At 34.3% G+C, this 25,220-nt stretch overlaps 1 protein-coding gene across 9 annotated transcripts in view; it reads right to left on the reverse strand.

Annotated features, from left to right (window-relative positions):
* The window catches only part of ANKS1B (ankyrin repeat and sterile alpha motif domain containing 1B), a gene marked incomplete at its 5' end in the record, with an annotated part of 1,127,620 nt that overhangs the window by 684,408 nt on the left and 417,992 nt on the right, over nt 1–25,220 (reverse strand). For all 9 annotated transcript variants that reach the window (XM_081311098.1, XM_081311097.1, XM_081311094.1 and 6 more), the window contains one exon: nt 23,020–23,185. In XM_081311098.1, coding sequence (XP_081167224.1) covers nt 23,020–23,185 — 166 coding nt within the window. The remainder of the gene's footprint in view (nt 1–23,019; nt 23,186–25,220) is intronic.

The following is a 25,220-nucleotide window of genomic DNA, read 5'->3' on the forward strand; positions in this document are numbered from 1 at the left end:
ATTGCCACTTTTATATTATATTTAATATTATACAAAATTTGTTCAGATTTGGTATGATAATCAGTCAATAAAATTAGTTTTTTACAAATACACAATTCCTTTGAATTTCATTGAAATTCCTATGTAATAGTTTTATCACAATATTAAAAAGATTTTTTTGTTTCTATTTCTAGGTGCTTATTGCTGGAATGAGAGAAAAATATTGAATTTTTAACATACTAGTTGTTTTCAGCACTGTGCAAATTTGTCTCTTCTATTCTAATATTGTTTTTTTACCTAGTCTTTTGAGATTTATAGAAGCAAACTTCTTCTCAAGTTATCCATGCATTTGGTGATTATATCTCCTGTTTTGTCCATTTTATTATCTTTAAAATTTTTTAGACAGCAAACAGCTATTTCAGTTTGTTTTTCCATGGCAAATACAACCACCAGCATCATGACATAGATGTTTTCTGTTTGTATGTATAAAAAAGAGAGTTGAAGGATATTATGAGATGTTACCATTGCTTAAATATGGTGGGTTGGGGAGTGGGAGCAACTGGGTCAGGCTAAAGGGGAGAAATTAGCATTGCACTCATACAATGATATATTCTTGACAGATTTTACAAACATGCATTTATTTTATAATTTGTAAACCATCCAACATGGAGAAAAATCTTTTTAAAAATATAGTCTGATTTATATTTTTTTATTAATGATTTGTAATTTGATTGCTTATGATCCAAAATTGTAGCCTGATTGTCTGATGTGCTGACATGTCACTGCCTCAAGAGTGACTTAATAAGTACTCAATTTTTCAAAATGTTTTATGTGTATTTGAAAAGACTATATATTCTCTATTGATAGGTCTATTAAATGAAGTTTGTTAATTGTATTAATCAACATTCTGTACATTAAAATGTTCCTTCACTCATCAATATTCTGAATGAAATATGATATAGTAGCAACTTTCACAAAATGTGGATTTTAATTTCTCTACAAAAGCCTCTCCATTTTGCTTTTCGATATAGCAAGCTCTGTTATGTGTTGATATATGTGAAAAAAAACGTGGTTTTTATACCTTGGTATTGTATTTTCTTAGGTTTGGTCCTTTTATTGTTATATTTATACATGTTTATCACTTTTAATGTTTGTAGCCTGCAATTATATTTTGACTAATGACATTGCTTCAATGCCTTTCATTAAATTAGTTTTGCTTGACAATTAGTTTTAGTGCCATTTTTATTTAGGTTTGACTCTGGTAAAAAGCACATAACAAGATTTTTAAAAATTGCTTCTGACATGATCATTAGTTATTTTGTCTTTTGTGCTTTTGGTTTGCTATGCTTATTTTTTTGCTTCTATTCATTTTTTTTCTAGATTTTAGGGATACTGTAATTAATAAATTTTCCTTTATTATTTTATTTTCCATCACTGGTTATAAAAATTATGTTTTTAATTTCTAATGGCTTCTCTTGAAATTTTTACCAGAAATTTTTTAAATAAAAATCAAAATTCAGGGCTGAGTTTGTGGCTCAGTGTTAAAGCACTTGCCTCACATGTGTGAAGCACTGGGTTCAATTCTCAGCACTGCATATAAATAAATGAACAAAATAAAGACCCACTGACAACTAAAAAAAATTAAATCAAAAGAAATCCAGTATCTTTGTTTCTCTAGTTCTTTAATCTACTTGTTGTCTAGAAATTTAATATGCCCAGCTGCTCATTTTCAGCAGTAAACCTGACTTTCTGGCTCTACATCAAATGAAGCTCATTCAGACCCCATAGCCCATACAGACGCAATTTCCTTACCACTCTGCCCACTTCTGGGCCAAGTCACCAGCTGCACTGTCATTTAGGTCCCACTTTCTGTTTTGTGTTTCTGATCCAGTTGAACATGGAGATATTTTCCTTGTTTTTCAACACAGCTGAAATTTATAATTTTCTCACTTTATATTTTATCTTTTGTGATTGTTTTGATGAATTGGGTAGGTGGAAACAGGGGAAGGGTTCCTCTAACAAAAACTTGAAAGAGCTTGCCAAATTGACAGAGCACGTTATACTTCTATAATCAGAAACATGTTTTAATTTAAGAGTGAATAGAACACAAATGTATATTCACCAAACTTTCACATATATGCCAAGTAAGAAGGGGAGGAGAAGAAATATACCAGAATGCTAACATTTGCTGCTCTGATAAGTAGAATATGGAGAAAGTAATTTTTGTTCTTTTTACTTTCTATATTTGGAGCAAAATAAGTAAGATAATTTATTCATTTTATAATGAGAATATAAACTTATTTTTAAAAACTTTTAGGAGAAAAAATGGGTATTGTATTAGTAGTTATATAAAAAACCTAAAAATAACAATGCCAATCCAACAGGATTTCCTAAGGAAAATAATTCATTAAAAGGTATTTAAAATGAGATCATATGTTCAGAAGATTTCTTTGTCACTGTGTCTCAGGATTTAGAGAAACTGCTCTTTTATACACTTGATCAAAGTAATAATCCAAATATGCTTCCATTGAAATGATGATCCAGAATCCTCGAAGATGCCTGTGATTTGGAAGTTTCCTGCCAAAAAAAATGGAAAGCTCAACTGCTCTGAACTTGTTTATGGCATAGCTTTTCAGCATTCCAGCGTTCTCTCTATATTTCCCCTATACAAAGATGAGAAGGAAGACAGTAGATGACTACTGGTAATGAGTTGGATGGTTCTAATGAAATTAAAACTTATGTGATTAAATGGCATCTGCAATTTTTCTCTGGGTTCTGTATATCAATAGAGAAATCAGATATCCACAGAGAATGAATGTGTGCCAATTGGGCAGTAAAACATAGCTCCAGGTGAAATAATAGTATATTTGAATGCCTTGTGCTTTTATTTTGCAATATATTCTAGCTAAAATTCCTCCTATTATTTTTATGTCTTCTTTTTCTTTGTGTGTCACACATCTGTTGGCACCTGGAAAATGTAAGTCCTCAATAAACACAGGACAAATGAATGAGCAATGTTATGAAAAGGCACAGTTCTAAACAATAAGCAAGAGCACTGGGGAAGAATTATGAATAATATACTGAACATGATACAGTGATTTTTCAATAATGGTTTGCTTCTGAATTCTCATATCTTTTAACACTATTCAAATATTTTATTTTAGTTTCCTCAATTGCAATAAAACATATGATTACAAATGTGATGAGATGATAGACCTGTAGATATACTGTGTATTAATTCTTGAAAGGAGATTAAATAATGAAATTACTTTTAATTCTCAATTTTTCTAAACCATTCAAACCCAAAATGGTACTTAAGAAAAAGCTATGTTCTGTTCAACATCTCTAGCAATTTAAGAAAGGTAATTTAAAACTACATTGAGATTTCATCTCACTCTAATTATAACAGCAATTATCAAGAATTCAAGTAACATAAAGAGCTTTGTAATGTTGTGAACAACCAATAAAAAAAATGTTTTCTCCCCCCCCCCAAAAAAAAGAATTCAAGTAACAATAAATGTTGTTAAAAATGTGGGGGAAACGGTACTCTCATATATTGCTGGTGGGACTGCAAATTAGTGCAACCACTCTGGACAGCTCTATGGAGACTCCTCAAAAACTAGGAATGAAAACACCATGTGACCCAGCTATCCTACTCCTAAGTATATATCCAAAGGATTTAAAATTAGCATATTACAGTAATGTAGCCATATCAATGTTTATAGCAGCACAATTCATGATCGCCAAGCTATGGAGCTAACCTAGGTGCCTTTCAACAAATAAATGAGTAAAGATAATGTCACACACACACACACACACACACACACACACACACACACACAATGGAGTATTACTCCACCATAGAGAAGAAATGACATTATGGCATTTGCTAGTAAATGGATGGAACTGGAGATAATCATGCTAACTGTAATAAGTAAGTCCCCAAAAATCAAAGGTAGAATATTTTCTCTGATATGCAGAAGCTAATCCAAAATAAGGGGAGATAAAAAAGAATAGAAGCAAAATCGGTAGAGTAAACAAAGGGGATGAAGGGAAGGGAAAAGGGATGGATAGGAAAAGGCAGTGGAATGAATCTGACTTAACATTCTTATGTACATATATAAGTACATATATAAATACACCACAATGAAGTTCACTATCATATACATGCACAACACACTAATTAAAAAAAAAACTATAAGTAAATAGCATAAAGATCAATAGAGGAAAGGGAACAGGGGGAGGGAGAAGTGGAAGAAAAGGGGAAGTATTGGGAACTAAATTAGTAGAAATTATATTCCATGCTTTTATGATTATATAAAAATGAATTCTATTGTTATGTATAACTAAAAAGAACCAATACAAATAAAGTAATAAAAAAAGAAAAAACGATTTTTATTTTGTATAATTTGCCTCTGTGAGACTAACAGAAAATCTACCATGGTTTTCTTGAATTTGTGTATTCTAATGTAAATTAAAATGCAATAAAATAAACATTGATATAAAATTATTACATTTTAAATGTATAGTGTGACTATAGTTGTGTGTCATATAATTTTATTAATGTTTCTTAATGAGAATGTAAGAGTACTTAAAAAGAGAATTGGTGGTCTTAGTAAAATACTAATAGAACATCTATGGAAATACAATATAAAGTGAATTAGTGAGATTACAGTAGATTTACCTGATATGTCTAGATAATGCTGGGAGGGAGAAAAGGTGTTAGATATAGAACTACAAGCATTATGCAAAATTTCTGCAAGAGTATATTTTCAGAATAATATTATGTCCAATTTAATGCTGTGTGTAGAAGCTGCTAAACAGAACAAAATTAATGAGTGACAGTTTTATCATTAGAATAGACTGAAATTACACAGCTGTAAATTCCCATGAGCTATAATGATACTGTGTTTTTTAGAAGAACTGAAAACAATTTATCAAGGTTTCAACTAGAAAAACAAAAAAGATAATCTAAATTAAAATATTCTTGAAATACACTGTAGATAGTGATTTTGTATTATAATCTCAAAAAGCTAGAAGAAAAGGATTTTTAATATTTTCCATAAAAAAGAGATAATTTTTGAGGATATAAATATGTTTAACCTCACTACATACTGCATACACATATTAAAACATCATCTGGTACCACATTAATATGTATTTTTTTGTATTTTGTATATTAAAAATAAAATATTCTGAATTGTGCACAAAAATAGTAATTTAAAATCTGTGTATTCAACAGATGAAGGATTATTGCCAAAATTTCAGCATTTCATGGACAGTATCTATCCTCTGAAAGATAAGGTCTAATCAACTTTTTTCAAAGAAGGAAATCATCCACATATTTAACATTAGTTAGATGTCAACTTTTTTGATATGATCTATTTTAAACTACATTATTCTTAATATTTTTAAATTATAAAAGTAATGATTATAGGCATTTTTCAAAACACAAAATTATGAAAAAATAAATACCACATGTAATACTATCATTTAAAGACAGTACTATAATATGATATCTTTCTAGCCTTTTTTTCCTGTGCACATATGTATAATGTTAGTTTTAAATTAAATTTACTTCCAATGGTAAATATGCATTTATTTGATAGGTATTTGTTGAAGAGTGCCTATGAATCATTATGAAAATCCAGATAATTAAATATCACTTGAAAATATTACTTTTAATGACTATGGATGATTCTAACCTTTGGATGTATTATTATTACTTAACCATTTGTTTATTTGCTTTGATTTGGGGTTGTCCCCAATTCACCCATTTATTTTTACATTGATTAGAACATTCCTCAGAACCACTCCAAAGATTAGCACAATGTATTCAACAAACCACTAAACAAGTTTTCAATACTTCCTATTTTCTTTGAAAGGGAAAGTTCAACATTTAGCTTGCCAAATTAATTGATAGATAGATAGATAGATGTGTGTTGTATGCCTTGTTAATTGAATAATTAATTCATGAATTATGAATATGGCTAAGAATATGTGTCTATAGTCAAACATTCTGTATTCAAATTCCAGGACCATCATTGTTTAGTAAGCTTTAAACCTTTGTTTGGCTTGATTCCATTATCTATAAAATGGATCTATCTCACAATTTATGTTAAAACTAATTAAGTAGGCATAAAGTAAGTATTCAATAACATTAAGTTTTCCCCCTTAATATTAACTGATGTCTTCTAGGTGAGCATGTTATTGCTAGAAGCTATAGTTGCAATGATGGACAGGCAAGATTCTGAAGTATAAAAGACAAATAACTGTAACCGTTATCAAAATAAATAACCCCAAGATAACTATAATCTCAATCAAGGCAGACTTACCAAGGAAAGGGCAATTAGAAGGTACTACAAAAATAGAAAAAAGAGGCATTCATATACTTAGTTTGGGGCACTTACTTTTAGGGTTGTGGGGGGATACCCACAGCCAGTTCTCCTGAGGAAGAATATGAGTTACCACTTTGAGGAAGCAGTGGGGGAGGAGGTGGCAGTAGTAGCAGAACATTCAAACAAGTGAAGGCCCACAGGTGGGGAGATGCTTGGCCCTTTAAAGAACTAAAAATAACTAAAAAGCAGTCAGTATGGCAAGGTGGAAACTGGTAAGACAGGAGACTAAAGACATACTGAGAGGCCCCCAAATTAACAACGTTTGGGTCATTTCTCTAAGAGCAGTGGCAAGCCACTAAAGTTGTTTAATCAGAGGAGTGACACCATCATATTTGTGCTTTTTATGATTACTTTGGCTGCTCTGTGAATTATAAATTCAAGGAAGGCAAATAGGACAATTGGAGGCTATTAAAATAATCCAGAAGAGTAACTGGTGATGATAAATTAAGAGAGGTAAGTAGGTTTGAGGGACAGCTAAACAATAAGTTACAGAATTATCCTCACCCAATTACCTATTCTACTGAAAATTTATAAGACCTGGTGATTAACTGAATATGGGGGATGATGCAGAAGCAGGTGGCAAGAATGACTTTCAGGTTTCTGTAGTTGAATAAATGATTAAGTCACTTACTGAGCGTTACAGTTTAGATATGAGATGTCCCCCAAAAGCTCATGCATGAGACAATGCAAGAAAGTTTGGAGGTGAAATGACAGGGTTATGATAGCTTTTATGTAAGCAGTACATTGATCCCCAGATGGGGATTAACTGAACTAACTATAGGCAGGTAGGGTATTGGCTGGAGGAGGTAAATCCTTGGGGGTCTGCCTTTGGGAAGATATCTCCCCTCCACGTGTGTGTGTGTGTGTGTGTGTGTGTGTGTGTGTGTGTGTTTCCTAGTGGGCTATATATTCTGAACTGTTTTCCTCTACCACAGTCTTTCACCATGATATTCTACCTCACATCAGGCCCCAAGGAATACTGTGGGGTGTCTATAGAGAACTCTGAAACCATGAGCCCCCAAATAAACTTTTCCTCCTCTAATTGTTCTTGTCAGGTCATTTGGTCAGAGTGGTGAAAAAATCTGAATAAAACACTGAGATATGAAGAACAGGTTTTGAGGGAAAAGTCAATGAGAATTTAGTTCCAGGTATATTATGGTTGAGGTTCACTTAAGACACACAGGTGGAAACAGTAGATTATGGATGGGTGGATGGATGGATGGATGGATGGATGGATGGATGGCAGGCAGATGGATTGGCAGATGGATGGGAAGATAGGCTTAAAATTAAGAGAAGTGAACAGGATTGGAGATAAATCTTTTGGATTCTTCAGCATGTCGATTTTAGCAGACACAAAAACATAGATGATATCACTTAGAAAAGATATATATATATATACATATATTTGGGGACTCTGAGGCTTGAGGAACTCCTAACTTATAGAGTTATGGAGAAAAATGAAAAACGCCCATTAGCAGAATACAGAGAAATATAATATGAAAATTTGCATTGGACAGCAAAGGGAAGAAAGAGTATCATGATGAAGTGTCACCAGCCTTTGCTGCTGAAAGGTTAAGAAAAATTAAAATTGAGAAATGTTCTTTTGGATTTTGTAGACATCAAGGTCATTATTTTCTTTAGATAAAAATGCTCAAGTAAGCAGTGAGGAATGGAAACCTAACTAAGGTGAGCTGAAAAGCAAAAAGGAAGAAAGAGAGTAAAGACCGTGGGAGTGTGGGATAAAGAGAAAATAGTAGCTAAGTTATTAGGTGGGATCAAGGAACTTTTTAATTGCTCTTCAGATGTTGCTTTTATTATTTGGTGTCATTTGTTATTGTTTTTCAAGTCAAAAAGACTTGAGCAAATTCAAATCTTGATGTGCATGATCCAGTAGAAAAGGACAATTTAAAGTACATAAACTCAGTGGTACAGCACTTGCCTAGGGTGTATGATGCCCTGGGTTCCATTCCCAGCACCACACAAACACACACACACACACACACACACACACACAATAGAGGGGAGAAAGAAGGAATGAGGAATGAAAGAGTTAAATTACTGGAAGGCAGAAACAGAGGATAGAGCCAACTTTGAAACCTTGAACAGGAGGAGGGAATCCCATCTTTTTTAACAATATGGATGAGCAAGAAGAAGGGTAGGAGAGGCACACGCTTTGCATTTGTACACTTAATTGAGAAAATTTTAACAAAGTTCCACTTGATGGCCTCTGTTTTGCTTATGAATTAATATATGAGACCTGCTGAGACCAAGAGACAAGGTAGAAAAAGTACCTGAGGTTTGCGGAGAGTAGAGAAAAGGTAGAATAGAGAGCAGTCTGAAGGGCCTACATGAATTGGTAAGTATGAGTTTATGAATTAATGAATGTGTGCTTCATTATTATAAATGCTCTGACATTATAGGAGAAATTTTGTTTCACAAGGTATCAACACCATGTCAAAAGGCCTATATTCTCACATCATAAATTTAGGGAGAGTTCATTATATTTTTAGAAACCTTAGTCCATGGTTCATGTTAATTCATATACAGTACTAGTAAAATTGATTTGAGGGGAGAAAAGTGTAATTTTATTTCTATTTAGAATGTTGTTTTCCAAATATAGTATATAGTCACCAATCTGAGCAAACTGAGAGGCTTACATTTTTAAATTGGTAACCTGTCCACATAGATGAAGGAAATACCTTATATGTACTAGGATTTCACTGCAGCTTCTGCGTCCTAGTTTTCTCTCTTTGCCCCTCCACAATCCAGTGCTGGGCCAACAATTTACCATGTATATATCTGTTTTAATAAATGGCTAAAAAAGCACTGAGCATAGAACAAATGCCAAATAAATAATTGCCGTGTGATTAAAAAATGGTTCTTATCAGAAAGACCAATATTTGTATGTAAAAGAATGCTTCCAAGGGCCTTAAAAATAGTTTGCTCTCTTAAATGAGTTAAACATACCCACAGAAACCATGTTGACACTCTTCACTTGCTTAGCAGAGATAAACATTTGTCTTAAACCAGTCAGAATTCTTTTAATTTCATTTTTTTGGCATTAGAATTAAGAAAGCTTCATTATTATAAGAACTATTCAGTTATAAATAAGTTACAGAATCAGAATCATACCTATGCCCATTTCAGATGCTGGAGTAGGTGTAGCGGGGTATGCAGTGCATCTTGTGAATACCAGATGATCTTATTTCATGTCAGGTTGAGCAAGTCCAACAAGTACATTAGCAAATTGAAGGGAGATAACCAAGCCCCTCACTATGCTAGCATGTAGCTATTCAATGTGTCCTTTTTATCTGAGATCATCTATTCTATTTCAACGGGATTGGAAACAGTCTTTGCTGGTGTTGTTATAAATTGGTAATTAATCAAAATGGATTTATTGAGCATCCATACTGTGCAAAACCTGTACTAAATGATTCAAAATAACAGGTTGCTTAGTTACCATAAAATGGAAAAATTCCCCGGTGAAAGTTAAAATTAAATTAAAGGCAGATAATAAAACATTATCTTTGATGACATCTGACTATTTTATAAAGGCTTTCACTGCCATTACAGCCATTTTCTTTTAAAGATAATTCATTTGTTTAATTATTTATTCATTTATATAACTGAGTCACCACCATCATTTTATATGGTCCTTTGCTTGATGCTATAAGTGAAATGTGATTTAACATTGGGTGCATAAACATGAGTCTTTGCAAATTTACCAAACAAGCATGGGACTACTGCTTATCTTATTCAAGAAGTCCAGTAATAGAGTAATATCATTCATTAATCCATATGAAATCTGTAGTCACTGAAGCACTAGTAAAATTCTTGGAAGCGTTTTTTTGTTCAATTTCAATTGTAAGGTCTTGCTGAATATAGCTTTACTAATAATATTCTTTCATATTTAGATTAAACTTATATGATAATTTTTTTCTTGTGGTCAGGATAAAGTCTATTTTGTACTAGCTTATCTAGTTAATTAATAAAAGAAGTAATCACAGAAAGGAAAATAGCATATACATTAACTGTGATTCTCCAATAAAATATATATTAAATATCTACAAATGGTATTGCCAGTCACAACCAAGACCCTTAAATTGCTAAGTCTCTGAAAAAGCAAGCTAGGCAAGATATGGTCCATACCTACAAACCCAGCCATCTTCATTTGTCCCTCCTTCCTATGCATTGAATTTCTGTGCTCAGTTACAGTCCCTATATTAGTTTCCTAGTGCTGCTGTAACAATACTGTCTGGCTTAAACAACAGAAACTTATCTCTTTAATTCTGGAGGCTAGACATCCAAAATCAAGATGTCAACAGGGTTTGCTCCTTTTGAGGCACATGGGAGGAGGATCTGTTCCAGGCTTCTGTGTTCTGCTTACAAATAGCCTTCTCTCTTTTTCTCTTCACACTGTCTCCCCACTAGGGGTGTCTGTCTCTAAATTTCTACTTTTTATAAGGATAGCAGTCATGTTGGATTACAGCCTATTAATGACTTTATTTTCACCTTGATTACCACTATAAATTCTGCAAATAAGGTCACATTCTTGAGTACTAGGGATTAGTATTTTAGTAGCTTTTTCACTACTATACAAAGTATATACCCCAAAAGCAATGACCTCAGTTACCCACCTCCTCCAGCTACACCTATCTGTCTACAGTTACCAACCAGTTAATCCATCCAAGTGAATTAAAACAGTGGTTAGGTTAAAACTGTCATAACCCAATCATTTCACCTCTAAACTTTCTTGCATGGTCCCACATACGAGCTTTTGGGAGACTCTTCATATCTGAGCTATAACAGATGTCAACCGTTCTTTGGGGGTGGGTGATCAAGTCATGAGGTTTTCTCATGACTCGATCATTTCTGTCACTGGTACTGTCGTTCTGTCTCCCTTTCTCTCTCCAGGAAAGCTTCCAGCTGAAGTTCCTGTGTAGAGTAGTAGTTCAAATTTTGTTGACGAGCCCAGGCCAAGCTATTCAACACCATTAGCCTAAAGCTACAAGAAGCATTCCCTGAGATGTAATTCTTTAATTCCCTTAGTTACTTACTTCCCAAATTTCATAATCTCCAAGGGAAGAAGGAATGAGCTTCACTTCTACACACCTCTCATCTCTGTGTCCTTCCTCCCTCTTCAATGGCATTCCTTTGTCCTGGCCACCATCATTTCTTACTGCAGTTGCACACTGATCTGCTGATTATTCTTCCTGCTTCCAACTCACCTTTGTCCAATCTACTCCATTTTGCTTCAGACAGATGATATGAAAACAAAAACCCAACCATTCCAAGTCTGTCAGTGATTCAACTTGGCTGCCAGATGAAATTTAACCTTCTGCATATCACAGGTTGTTTTCCATGCATTCTACACTAGCAGTATCCTATGCTTTTAACCATGCTAAGTGAGCCAGTCTGTGAATGCACTCTATTCTTCTACACCTTTGGATCTCTGCACACATTGTTCCTGGCCTGGAGTGTCATACACCTCCCTTTTGTGTGTGTGTGTGTGTGTGTGTGTGTATACACACACACACACATATATACACAATGGAATATTACTCAGTCATAAAGAAGAATGGAATTATGGCTTTTGCTGGTAAATGAATGGAACTGAAGACTATCATGCTAAGTGAAATAAACCAGGCCCAAAATATGAAGGCCAAATGTTCTCTCTGATACGTGAATGGTAATACACAATAAGAAGGGAAGAGAAGGAAGAATATAAGTTCACTGGATTAGATAAAGGGGAATGAAAGGAAGGGAAGGGGGTTGAGATTAGGAAAAATAGTGGAATGTACTGGACATAACTTTCTTATGTTAATATTTGAATACACAAACAGCAAAACTGCACATCATGTACAACCACAGAATGGAACCCTAAGTAAAATAAGTTATACTCCATGTATGTATAATATGTCAAAATACACTCTATTGTCATGTATACCTTAAAATTTAAAAAAATTAAAAAGAATAAATAAATAAATAAATCTTATAAGAAAAAAACACAAAAAACACACACTTTATAGGAATTTGTATTTTCTAAAAGTATAACTTTAGTTATCACTTTTTCATCAAGAGGAAGGGAAATTAAATCCTACCTGTAGGCAGGATCTTGGCTACTTGGCAAGTGATACTGCCTTCCACGCCCAAGCCATAAAGGCTTCAGCCATAGCTTTTGCCATAGCTTTCTTCCTTTTCTTAGGATGTTTGCTCTTGGAACCCATCACATGCCATAAGAAAGGCCAAGTAGGCCATGCTAGCTACACAAGTAAGAATTCTGAGCACAGATCCTACAGCCTCTGGTCAAGCTGCCCCCACTCACATTTTTTAGAACAGAGACAAGCTATTCCTGCTAGTCCCCTTCTCAATTGCAAGTTTATACACAAAATAAATGACTTTTTTTAAACTCACAAGGTTTGGCGATTGTTTTTTTATGGAGCAAGCAATTACCAATCAACAGATTTTGATAGATGGGAATGAAGTGCTCCATAATGAAACCTTAAAATATGTGGCATTAACATAACGAGGCAGCAGGGAGAGGCTGGAAGAGCCTCAAAACAAGTGACTGAAACACAGAAAGGGCCATGGAGGAAATCTGTGGAAGCCTGAAGGGCTATGGAAAAAAGTTGTTGATGAAGGCTTAAAAGAAAGAAAACACAATTGGAAACAGAAAATGAAGAGTATTTTCTCTCTACAGTCTTTTCCTTAGATGTGATTATTTACTTATGGCAAAAATCAAAGGCTCTCTCTCTGTACATAATAGTTCACACAGTGAGATGACACCTTTCTAAGCCGGGAAGAGAGCCCGTACCTTCTGAACCCTGACGATGCTGGTACCTGAAGATTTCCAGCTGCCAGAATGGTGAGCAATCAAGATGATACAACTCCTACTTGTTTGGGGGAGGGATGCTCACTCTAAGAATTGAGTCAATACATCATGAGGAAATCCAAAAAGTCCATGGAGAAAAAAAGAGGCCTTCAGCCCATAGCTTTTGCCGAGCTTTCAGTTTTATAGCCAACACCAACCTGCCAGCCACATGAATGGGCCAGCTTATCCTCCCAATGATCAATCCCAGTTCATACAATGTGGTATACAAACAAGGAATTCCTACAAAATGAATTCCTTCCAAACCTTCCAGATTTGAAGATTTCTGAGCAATATGAATGACAGATGTCAGTATGTTTTGGTGGCTTATAAATTGCAATGGATAAGTGTCACAGACTTTATCTTTTTTAAAAAGACTTCCTCAAGCTTCTCGGTAAGATTCAATGTCCCTCTTTTCTGCTCCTAAAGCACTTCTTGTGAAACGTTATCTTAGCACTTATTGTATCTATTGAATTTAACTGTTCACTTCTCTTCCTCCATGTAAGCTCAAGGGAAAGGATATGCCTTTTGGGGATAATATCTCCTCAAATATATTTCTTTTCCCCCTTTTTTCTACTTCTGAAACTCTTATTGAACATTCTTACATTAGATATGTAAGGACTTGTCACTATGTATACTCCAAGCTCTCAGCTTTTCTTTGATGTTTGATACCTCTTTTTCTCTCCATACAAAGTTTTGAAAACTTTCCTGTGCCTCATATCCAATTCTCTAAATCTTCACCTGAAACTAATCTGCTTTTCCATCCATCCATTGAGTTTTAAATTTTGAGTTTGTGTGTCATGTTTTTTTCCATTTCTTTTTTTTACACTTTTCTTTTTTTCTTTGTTTATTTTTTTTATTGGTTGTTCACAACATTACAAAGCTCTTGACATATCATATTTCATACATTAGATTGAAGTGGGTTATGAACTCCCAATTTTACCCCAAATGCAGATTGCAGAATCACGTCGGTTACACATCCACAATTTTACATAATGCCCTATTAGTAATTGTTATATTCTGCTACCTTTCCTATCCTCTACTATCCCCCTCCCCTCCCCTCCCATCTTCTCTCTCTACCCCATCTACTGTAATTCATTTCTCTCCTTGTTTATTTTCCCATTCCCCTCACAACCTCTTATATGTAATTTTGTATAGCAATGAGGGTCTCCCTTGATTTCCATGCAATTTCCCTTTTCTCTCCCTTTCCCTCCCATCTCATGTCTCTGTTTAATGTTAATCTTTTCTTCCTGCTCTTCCTCCCTGCTCTGTTCATAGTTGCTCTCATTATATCAAAGAAGACATTTGGTATTTGTTTTTTAGGGAATGGCTAGCTTCACTAAGCATAATCTGCTCTGGTGCCATCCATTTCCCTGCAAATTCTATGATTTTGTCATTTTTTATTGCTGCGTAGTACTCCATTGTGTATAGATGCCACATTTTTTTTATCCATTCATCTATTGAAGGGCATCTGGGTTGGTTCCACAGTCTAGCTATTGTGAATTGTGCTGCTATGAACATCGATGTGGCAGTATCCCTGTAGCATGCTCTTTTAAGGTCTTCAGGGAATAGTCCGAGAAGGGCAATAGCAGGGTCAAATGGTGGTTCCATTGCCAGCTTTCCGAGGAATCTCCAAACTGCTTTCCAAATTGGCCGCACCAATTTGCAGTCCCACCAGCAGTGTACAAGTGTACCCCTTTCTCCACATCCTCGCCAGCACTTGTTTTGTTTGACTTCATAGTGGCTGCCAATCTTACTGGAGTGAGATGGTATCTTAGGGTGGTTTTGATTTGCATTTCTCTGACTGCTAGAGATGGTGAGCATTTTTTCATGTACTTGTTGATTGATTGTATGTCCTCCTCTGAGAAGTGTCTGTTCAGGTCCTTGGCCCATTTGTTGATTGGGTTATTTGTTATCTTATTGTCTAATTTTTTGAGTTCTTTGTATACTCTGGATATTAGGGCTCTATCTGAAGTGTGAGGAGTAAAATTTTTTTCCCATGATGTAGGCTCCCTATTTACCTCTCTTATTGTTTCTCTTGCTGAGAAAAAAACTTTTTAGTTTAAGTAAGTCCCATTTGTTGATTCTTGTTATTAACTCTTGTGCTATGGGTGTCCTATTAAGGAATTTGGAGCCCGACCCCACAATATGTAGATCGTAGCCAACTTTTTCCTCTATCAGATGCAGAGTCTCTGATTTGATATCTAGCTCCTTGATCCATTTTGAGTTAACTTTTGTGCATGGCGAGAGAAAGGGATTCAGTTTCATTTTCTTGCATATAGATTTCCAGTTTTCCCAACACCATTTGTTGAAGATGCTATCCTTCCTCCATTGCATGCTTTTAGCCCCTTTATCAAATATAAGATAGTTGTAACTTTGTGGATTAATTAGTCTCTGTGTCCTCTATTCTATACCATTGGTCCACCCGCCTGTTTTGGTACCAGTACCATGCTGTTTTTGTCACTATTGTTCTGTAATATAGTTTGAAATCTGGTATCGCTATACCGCCTGATTCACACTTCCTGTTTAGAATTGCTTTTGCTATTCTGGGTCTTTTGTTTTTCCATATGAATTTCATGATTGCTCTATATATTTCTACAAGAAATGCAGTTGGGATTTTGATTGGCATTGCATTAAACATATAGAGAACTTTTGGTAATATCGCCATTTTGATAATGTTAGTTCTGCCTATCCATGAACAGGGTATATTTTTCCATCTTCTAAGATCTTCATCTACTTCTCTCTTTAGGGTTCTGTAGTTTTCATTGTATAAATATTTCACCTCTTTTGTTAGGTTGATTCCCAAGTATTTTATTTTTTTTTTTTTCAGGATATTGTGAATGAAGTGTTTTTCCTCATTTCCGTTTCAGAAGTTTTGTCGCTGATATACAGAAATGCCTTTGATTTATGCGTGTTGATTTTATATCCTGCCACTTTGCTGAATTCATTTATTAGTTCTAGTAGTTTCTTTGTGGACCTTTTTGGGTCTTCTAGGTATAGAATCATGTCATCTGCAAATAGTGATAATTTAAGTTCTTCTTTTCCTATTTTTATGCCTTTAATTTCTTTCATTTGTCTAATTGCTCTGGCCAGGGCATCCCTGTCTTGTTCCAGATTTTAGAGGGAATGCCTTTAACTTTTGTCCATTCAGAATGATGCTAGCCTGAGGCTTAGCATAGATAGCTTTTACAATGTCAAGGTAAATTCCTGTTATCCCTAGTTTTTCTAATGTGAACATAAAGGGATGCTGTACTTTGTCGAATGCTTTCTCTGCATCTATCGAGATGATCATATGGTTCTTATCTTTAAGTCTATTGATGTGGTGAATAACATTTATTGATTTCCGTATATTGAACCAGCCTTGCATCCCAGGGATGAATCCTACTTGATCATGGTGCACAATTTTTTTGATGTGTTTTTGTATTCGATTCGCCAGAATTTTATTGAGGATTTTTGCATCGAGGTTCATTAGAGATATTGGTCTGTAGTTTTCTTTCTTTGAGGTGTCTTTGTCTGGTTTCGGAATCAGGGTGATGTTGGCCTCATAGAATGAATTTGGAAGAGCTCCCTCTTTTTCTATTTCCTGAAATAACTTGAAAAGTATTGGTATTAATTCTTCTTTAAAGGTTTTGTAAAACTCTGCTGTATACCCATCCGGTCCTGGGCTTTTCTTGGTTGGTAGTCTTTTGATGGCTTCTTCTATTTCATCCACTGATATTGGTCTGTTCAAATTGTGTGTATCCTCCTGATTCAGTCTGGGCAAATCATATGACTTAAGAAATTTATCGATGTCTTCACTATCTTCTATTTTATTGGAATATAGGTTTTCAAAATAATTTCTAATTGTCTTCTGTATTTCTGTAGCATCTGTTGTGATATTGCCTTTTTCATCCCGTATGTTAGTAATTTGAGTTCTCTCTCCTCTTTGTTAGCATGGCTAAAGGTCTGTCGATCTTATTTATTTTTTCGAAGAACCAACTTTTAGTTTTGTTAATTTTTTCAATACTTTCTTTTGTTTCAATTTCATTGATTTCAGCTCTGATTTTAATTATTTCTTGCCTTCTGCTACATTTGCTGTTGTTTTGTTCTTCCTTTTCTAGGGTTTTGAGATGAAGTGTGAGCTCATTTATTTGTTGGTTTTTTCTTTTTTTAAGGAATGACCACCAGGTGATGAATTTTACTCTTAAAACTGCTTTCATTGTGTCCCATAGATTCTGATATGTTGTGTCTGTATTTTCATTTATCTCTAAGAATTTTTTGATTTCCTTCTTTATGTCTTCTGTAACCCATTGATCATTCAGTAACATATTGTTCATTTTCCATGTGATGTAGGATTTTTCCTTCCTTCTTTTATCATTGATTTCCAGTTTCATTCCATTATGATCAGATAAAATGCATGGTATTATCTCCACCCCTTTATATTTACTGAGGGTTGCCCTATGGCATAATATATGGTCTATTTTTGAGAAGGATCCATGTGCTGCTGAGAAAAAAGTATATCCATTTGATGATGGTTGATATATTCTATATATGTCAGTTAAGTCTAGGTTATTGATTGTGATATTGAGTTCTATAGTTTCTTTATTCAACTTTTGTTTGGAGGATCTGTCCAATGGTGAGAGAGGTGTGTTGAAGTCACCCATAATTATTGTGCTGTGGTCTATTTGATTCTTGAACGTGAGGAGAATTTGTTTTATGAATGTTGCAGCACCATTATTTGGTGCATAAATATTGATAATTATTATGTCTTGTTGGTGAATGGTTCCTTTTAACAGTATATAATGTCCTTCTTTATCCCTTTTGATTAACTTAGTCTTGAAGTCGATTTTATTCGATATGAGAATGGCCACCCCTGCTTGCTTACGAGGACCGTGTGTGTGGTATATTTTTTCCCATCCTTTCACCTTCAGCCTGTGTATGTCTTTTCCAATCAGATGTGTCTCCTGGAGGCAGCATATTGTTGGATTTGTTTTTTTAATCCATGATACCAGCCTATGTCACTTTATTGGAGAGTTTAAGCCATTAACATTCAGAGTTACTATTGATATATGGTTTGAACTTCCATCCATGTTTGATTGTTTATCCTTTTTTAAAAAAATTTTAGTTTGTTTCTCCATGATTGTCTTTCCCCTCGCCCTCTGTCTTTACTGAGGCACTTCCCACTGATGGTTTTGGTTATTGTTTTTCATTTCTTCCTTGTGTAGTGTTTTGCTCAAAATGCTTTGCAATGCTGGTTTTCTGGCTGCAAATTCTTTTAACTTTTGTTTATCATGAAATATTTTTATTTCGTTGTCATACCTGAAGCTTAATTTTGCTAGATACAGAATTCTTGGTTGGCATCCATTGTCTTTCAGTGTTTGAAATACATTGTTCCATGACCTTCTTGCTTTCAGTGTCTGTGATGAAAAATCCGTTGTTAACCTTATTGGTTTACCCCTGAATGTAATCTGCCTGCTTTCTCTTGTAGCTTTTAATATTTTCTCTTTGTTCTGTATATTGGATATCTTCATAACAATGTGTCTTGGCGTTGGTCTACTGTGATTTTGTGTGCTCGGTGTCCTGTGTGCATCTACAATTTGTATATCTGTTTCCTTTTTTATTTCTGGAAAGTTTTCTGTAATTATTTCATTCAGCAGGTTACTCATTCCCTTGGTTTGAATCTCTGTACCTTCTTCTATCCCGATGACTTGTAAGTTTCATTTTTTTATGTTATCCCATAACTCTTGGATGTTTTTCTCGTGATTTTTTACCAGACTTTCTGAGTTGGCTAGACTCTTTTCAAGATGATATATTTTGTCTTCATTATCTGACGTTCTGGCTTCTACTTGCTCCACTCTGTTAGTGATACTCTCAATTGAGTTTTTAATTTGGTTTATCGTTTCCTTCATTTCTAGAATTATTGTTTGATTATTTTTTATAATCTCTATCTCCTGATAAAGATGCTTAACTTCTTCTTTTATCTGTTTATGTAATTCATTCTCAATGTGTTCTTTCGCTGCTTGAGTTTGCTGTCTTGTATCCTCTTTAAGGTTCCATTCCATCTGTCTAAGGTGTTCCTTGAGTTCTTTATATGACCATTTTTCTGATGACTCTAGGTCCTCCTGAATATTTAGGCTGTCCTGCATTGTTTGTACTCCTTTTCTTCCTTGCTTTTTGAAGCTGCTCATGTTACTTCTTGTTCTGTTTGACTTCTGAGTTACTGTTTACTCCTATAAATTTATTTGATGCTTGGGAGGAAAGGTATTAGAAGGGAAGGGAAGAAGTCACTAAAGAGAATGAGAGTAAGCAGGTAGAATTCAAGGAAGGGGGGATAAGATAATTGAAAAGCAATGAAAAGACAAAAGAAGAAAAAAAATAGGAAATAAAAAAGAAAAAAAATTTAAAAAAATAATAAAAAAAATTAAAATTAAAATTAGAAGAAAAAAAATTTTAAAAAAATTGTAAAAAAAAATTAAAAAAACAACAAGAAAGAAAAATGAAAATGAAAGAAAAACCCAAATCAAAAAAAAAAAAAAAGAAAAAAAAACTAATAAATGCAGTCTTAGAGTTTGATTAACTTCTCTTCCAGTAGGTGGCGCTGTGCCCACCAGGCCAAGTTTCTCCTGTCAATACGCGGGAACCAATCACTGTGCAGCAGCTCCTCCCAGACTGGGCGAGTCTCCAATCCTGAGTGCCTAGGGCCTCCTCTTGTGTCTAGTCACTTCCCACTTTTCCTCTAGCCAGGCCCCTCTCACGGGTGCTGCTCACCACAATACTGGCTACATGCCAGGTTTGCTGCTCCCAGCCGCCATGTTGGAATCTCCTTTTATCCATTTCTTGAAGTTTACTTTGTCTTATAAAATACACCAGGGTTTTTAATTAATTTATTTATTTTAATTAGGTATATATACAGCAGGATGCATTTTGATTTAATGTATACAACTGCAGCACAACTTTTCATTCTCTGGTTGTGTATGATGTAGCATTGCCGCAGCCACATCAATGTTCATAGCAGCTCAATTCACAATAACCAAACTGTGGAACCAACCCAGATGCCCTTCAATAGAGGAATGAATAAAGAAACTGTGGTATATACACACAATGAAATATTATTCAGCATTAAAAGAGAACAAAATTATGGCATTTGCAGGTAAATGGATGGAGTTGGAGAATACCTTGCTAAATAAACTAAGCCAATCCTAGGTGACATTTTTAGCTTCTATTTCCCCAATTACATCCAAGCTTGTCTTTTCATTATAACATCATGGTCATATTATAGCATGAATCTGAGAATTACAATATGTGAAGTCTTTTCAGGTATCATTCTCTTATACCTATGTCTACTGGCTCTTCTTTGGACTGTTCTTTCTGTAGACTTAATGATTACAAACTTCTAATTTTAATAAGAAAATTATTTATAGGAAGCATTTAAGACCTAGGAACATAGTATATTCTTCCCTTCCTTCATTTGTTTCTGCATAGTACCTGAGAGTATTGCTTAAAATTAAGTTGAAGAATTGATATTTTTTGGACCATCTAAGTGATGTGAATGTGGGGTGCAAATTTATATAAGTGCTACTTCATAGTATTAACCCTTCAGGAACTTTCCCTCTTGTTCTGCTCATGACAAACCTTTTTTTTAAGTTCCTAGGGTAGAGGATATGAGACAAGATTACTTCTCATTACTATGAGGGTATACTCTGGGAATAGCTCTATGGAGGAAGAATTTCATATAAAATTTCCCATACTGGATGGGTATTGAGATTTCCTTTCTGTATTGAAACTCATGGAAACTCTGAGCACCAACACTCAAGAGCAGACTCAGAAAATTCCTTGGGACAAAAGTGGCTTTATTGATACACTGGCTTCCCACATTAACTGATATTTTGGCCTGATTATTTCTTAAAAAGGTACTGATAAAAAGAAGTATGAAATTTAGATGTGATTCAGCTTGTTTAATTTTCCTGCCATCATTCAATGCTTTTAAAAAGTTTTCTATATTTTTATTCAGCATTATTTGCTGCCTTCAGGAAAGTTTATCTGAGCCTAAATAAGCCTTGTTTCCTGGGTCTGTGTCTTCTTCAGCTTCTTCTGCAACTCATTTGAAGTTTATATTTTCCTCTTATAACATTCTTTTTCTAACTTTATTGCTCTTCTATGCGGACTTCCAGTATTACCTTCACATTTCTTGAGAATTTAAGCGCTACACCCCCATCCTCCAATATAATGCAGCACTATTACATAGTGTTTAAGAGCACAAGTCAAACAACTCAAGTTTAAATGCCAGATCCTTCCATTATTACTTTGGGAGGCAACCTAATGTTTCAGTGCCTCTGTTTCCTCATCTGTGTGAATGATGTGTGAATGATGATATTAGTACCTCACAACATTGTAAGAATAATATGAAACAATATATATAAAGCACTTAGAACAGTATCTGCCACACACAGTAAATACTCAATAAGTTTTAATTATCTTCATTACTACAATTTTACCTAAAATATTCCTTCTGCATATTTATTATTCATACAACATGCAAGCTTCAGTACTGCTCAAAAAATTATAAAAATCCCCTAGCTTATTATCCATAGTGACTTTTCGGAATTTTATTTCAACCCTTCTCAAGATCTCATTTTTCCTTTCATTCAGAACCCTTTTAATCTGATCCAGAGAAACTGAGTCCATTTGGAAATACATATTTCAGAATTTCTGTACATTCACAACCATGTTCTCTACTTCAGGGGAATCAAAGTATCTGTTTTCTTAGAATAGTTAATTCTTGACCTTTACCCATTTTACTCTTTCTTTTCATTCACTATTTTCAATACCTTTCTCCACCAGAAAATTCCTCCTACCTCTAAACTCCACTGAGTTTTACTTATCCTAAAATAAACTAGCTGTTTCAGTCTCTTACCTTCTTTCCTCTTCCACCAGCATCAATATCTCTTGAAAGAGTAATCTGTGTCCTCCACACCAATTTTCTTATTTTCCATTTCCCAGTCTCTCATTGTTTCCTTCCAGAAATATGATTTATCACACTTAAAATTTATAGCCCTCAAGTAAGCAGCAATTGGATTTCCAAACCAAAAAAAAAAAGTCACTCTTCAGAACTTTTCCCACAATTCCTTGTAGTAGTGAATATATTGATCACCAACTTGAAACTATACTCCTTCATTAGCTTTTACATAACTATCCTGCATTTGTTCTTAAAGGTAGTGGCAAATCAACAGAAAACAAATATGGCGGTAGTTAATAATCCATGTTTAGGCACAAGCCTGAGAGTTACTGAGCTTAAATGTGACATAGCTCCAGTTTCCTTAGCAGCAAAATGTGAATAGTATTTGTCTTGACTTATTCACTAGTTTTTAATGTGAATAAATAATGGATCTGAAAATGCCATAAAAGATGTAAAATACTAAGTAAGCTAAGTGCATTTTGATAACTTAGAAACAGATATCCTACCAAAAATTATGTAGAGACTCTTGCTACCAAATCATCTATGAAGTTCTAAGAACCCAAGCTTTATCTCTGACCAAGGTTTTTCATCATTAAAAACTTTCAAAGTGTCTTCATCAAGGCAAAATAATCCCCATGAAGGGCTTTTATCTACAGTCAAAAGATTTCACATAAAAAAATTCCCTAACTTACCTGTACTCACTTTAAAATGCAAAAATGATTACTGGGAGTATATTGGGGCACTTTCATATTGATCATGTAATGTGAAATCAAAATAATAATATTCACTTATGTAAACATGCAAATTGAATTGGCCCAATTGTGAGTAGGAAATATTACCAGTTCTTGGGGAAGGTGCCCTTGCAATTTCTAAGGAACACGGTTTCTTTGTAACAGCTGTGTCCATGAGATCACATAGAAAGTTCTCATTTTCTGAAGGAAAAGTATCCAGAGAAGCAGATGGTACAATTTCCATAGTATAATTCCTCTTCTTTGGATAGGACTCCTGAAAAGGAGGGGGAAAAAACAAACAGCTTTGTAATAAAGACATAAGTCTCTTTTGATTCACAAAAACTAGAAAAGATACTCAGGTTCATCAGATCTTCCAAAAGTGATTGATAGCTGGCGATTAATTTGCTTGAACTGTATGATCTAGCATCACCAGTGATGATTTTAAAAGTGATCTTCTAACTTAGTTTCCCTGAATTTGTTCCTGAACTAGTAATGTCTTCCCTTCTTCTTGTAATGTATGAATTTTTTCTAGTTGTGGTACAAACTATTGTTTAATCAACAGTCATTTCCACTTTGCTTGCCTCTTAGAGATAGCCACATGATGAAACATTGGCCATTTATACATAGCAGAAGTTTGATGTGAAGCTTTTAGGAAAATATTTTCCTCAGAGAAGAAGCTTATACGGAGGCATTTTCAGAGCTGAGGCTATATTCAGTCTCCTGTCTTGATGCAATTTTGTTCATAGAGCTGAGGCAAGCATTTTCTGTCATTTCAGTTAAAATTATTACCATCCAAAACACCAGCATTTTTCTGTGTGTACTGTTAATTAATTTACTAAGGTTACCCTTTTCAAATCAGGACAAAATGTGGTCCAATTCTATATGTCAGATACTTCAATGTATTTTAAAAATTGAAATTCATTTCATTTTATATCAATTGGTCACCAAAATTGGACATTTTTCATATCGGTGGTGTGTGTGTGTGTGTGTGTGTGTGTGTGTGTGTGTGTGTATGACTGTGCTAAGTATCAGAGATTTTTAAAAACAAATAAAACATAATCCTTGCTCTCAGGAGGTTCATAATCTGGAGAAGATACATTAACTGCATGAAGAATTTCAAAAGTAATCATGATTTATCTTTTGATCTTTGCTATCTAAATAAAGTTTATTTCAATACTGAGAAATAAATAAGAAAATAAACTCATATTTTCAAAAGAAATCTTCCAAGATATATGAAAAGTTTGATAAAGATTTAGTATAAGCTCCTTCTTCTTCTATAATGATATTTACAGTACAGAATTCAAGGTCAGTATAATTGCTTTCTGACCAAACCAGATCCTCACACATCAAAGAGTCAATTATGTTCACTCTTCTCTATTGAAAGCAGGAAATTGGGAGTAATTTAGTTTTAACAACAAAGAGTGACAAAGTAGAAAGCATCCAGAGGAAAGCAATCAGGATGGTATATGATTTTGAAACCATGTCAAACAAGAAATGATGAAAGGAACCATAGTGTTCTTCCACAGAAGCTTCACAGCCAGGATTGTTTCCTCAACATACTGAAAAGTCTCTCCCTCAAGAGCTGTCCTACAAAGGGAAGGGAAGGGCAGAGGTTGCTCTGGTGGATTTATCCAAAGTTTGTATGGCAAAATAATAACTAATGTTTATAAGTCAAGAAGGCAAACTCAGTTTAATATAAAAATAATATTTCATAAATTAATAATATTGCTTATCTATTAAAATTAAAATGTATTGATAAATCATTATCCAATAAGTAGCATCAGAAACTAACAAAAGGAATGCCTCATTACTGAGGCATTAATTATTATGGATTATCTATGGATAAAATTATCTATGGATAAAATTATGGATGAAACTATGCACAATGCCATAAGCCCTGTAAAGGCTAAAATTTGTCTTGTACACCACACCACTGTATCCAAAGAAGCAATACAGGTCCTTTCACATAGTAGGTGATCAATAAATATTTATTGACTAACTTAACAGTTTTAAGTGTCTCTAAGCAAATCTAACTACTGATTATGGAAATTATTATGACCTTTTCAGACGCCCATGATTTTGTCTTTATGTTTGTTTGTTATTGTTTACTGCTTTGCTTATCAAAGAAAACTGATACAGCTATTTGGGAGGCTGAGGCAGGAAATCTCAAGTCCAAGCCCAGCCTGTGCAACATAGTAAGATTCAGAGAGGGGAGTGAAAAAAAACAACAATAAAATTGAAGAGTCTATGAAAAAAGAGAGTCTGTAGCTAAAATCCTAATTTATCCTAAATTAAATTCATCAGAACAA

The sequence above is a fragment of the Spermophilus citellus genome (assembly GCF_964194105.1).
Source record: "Spermophilus citellus genome assembly, chromosome: 10".
Taxonomy (NCBI): domain Eukaryota; kingdom Metazoa; phylum Chordata; class Mammalia; order Rodentia; family Sciuridae; genus Spermophilus; species Spermophilus citellus.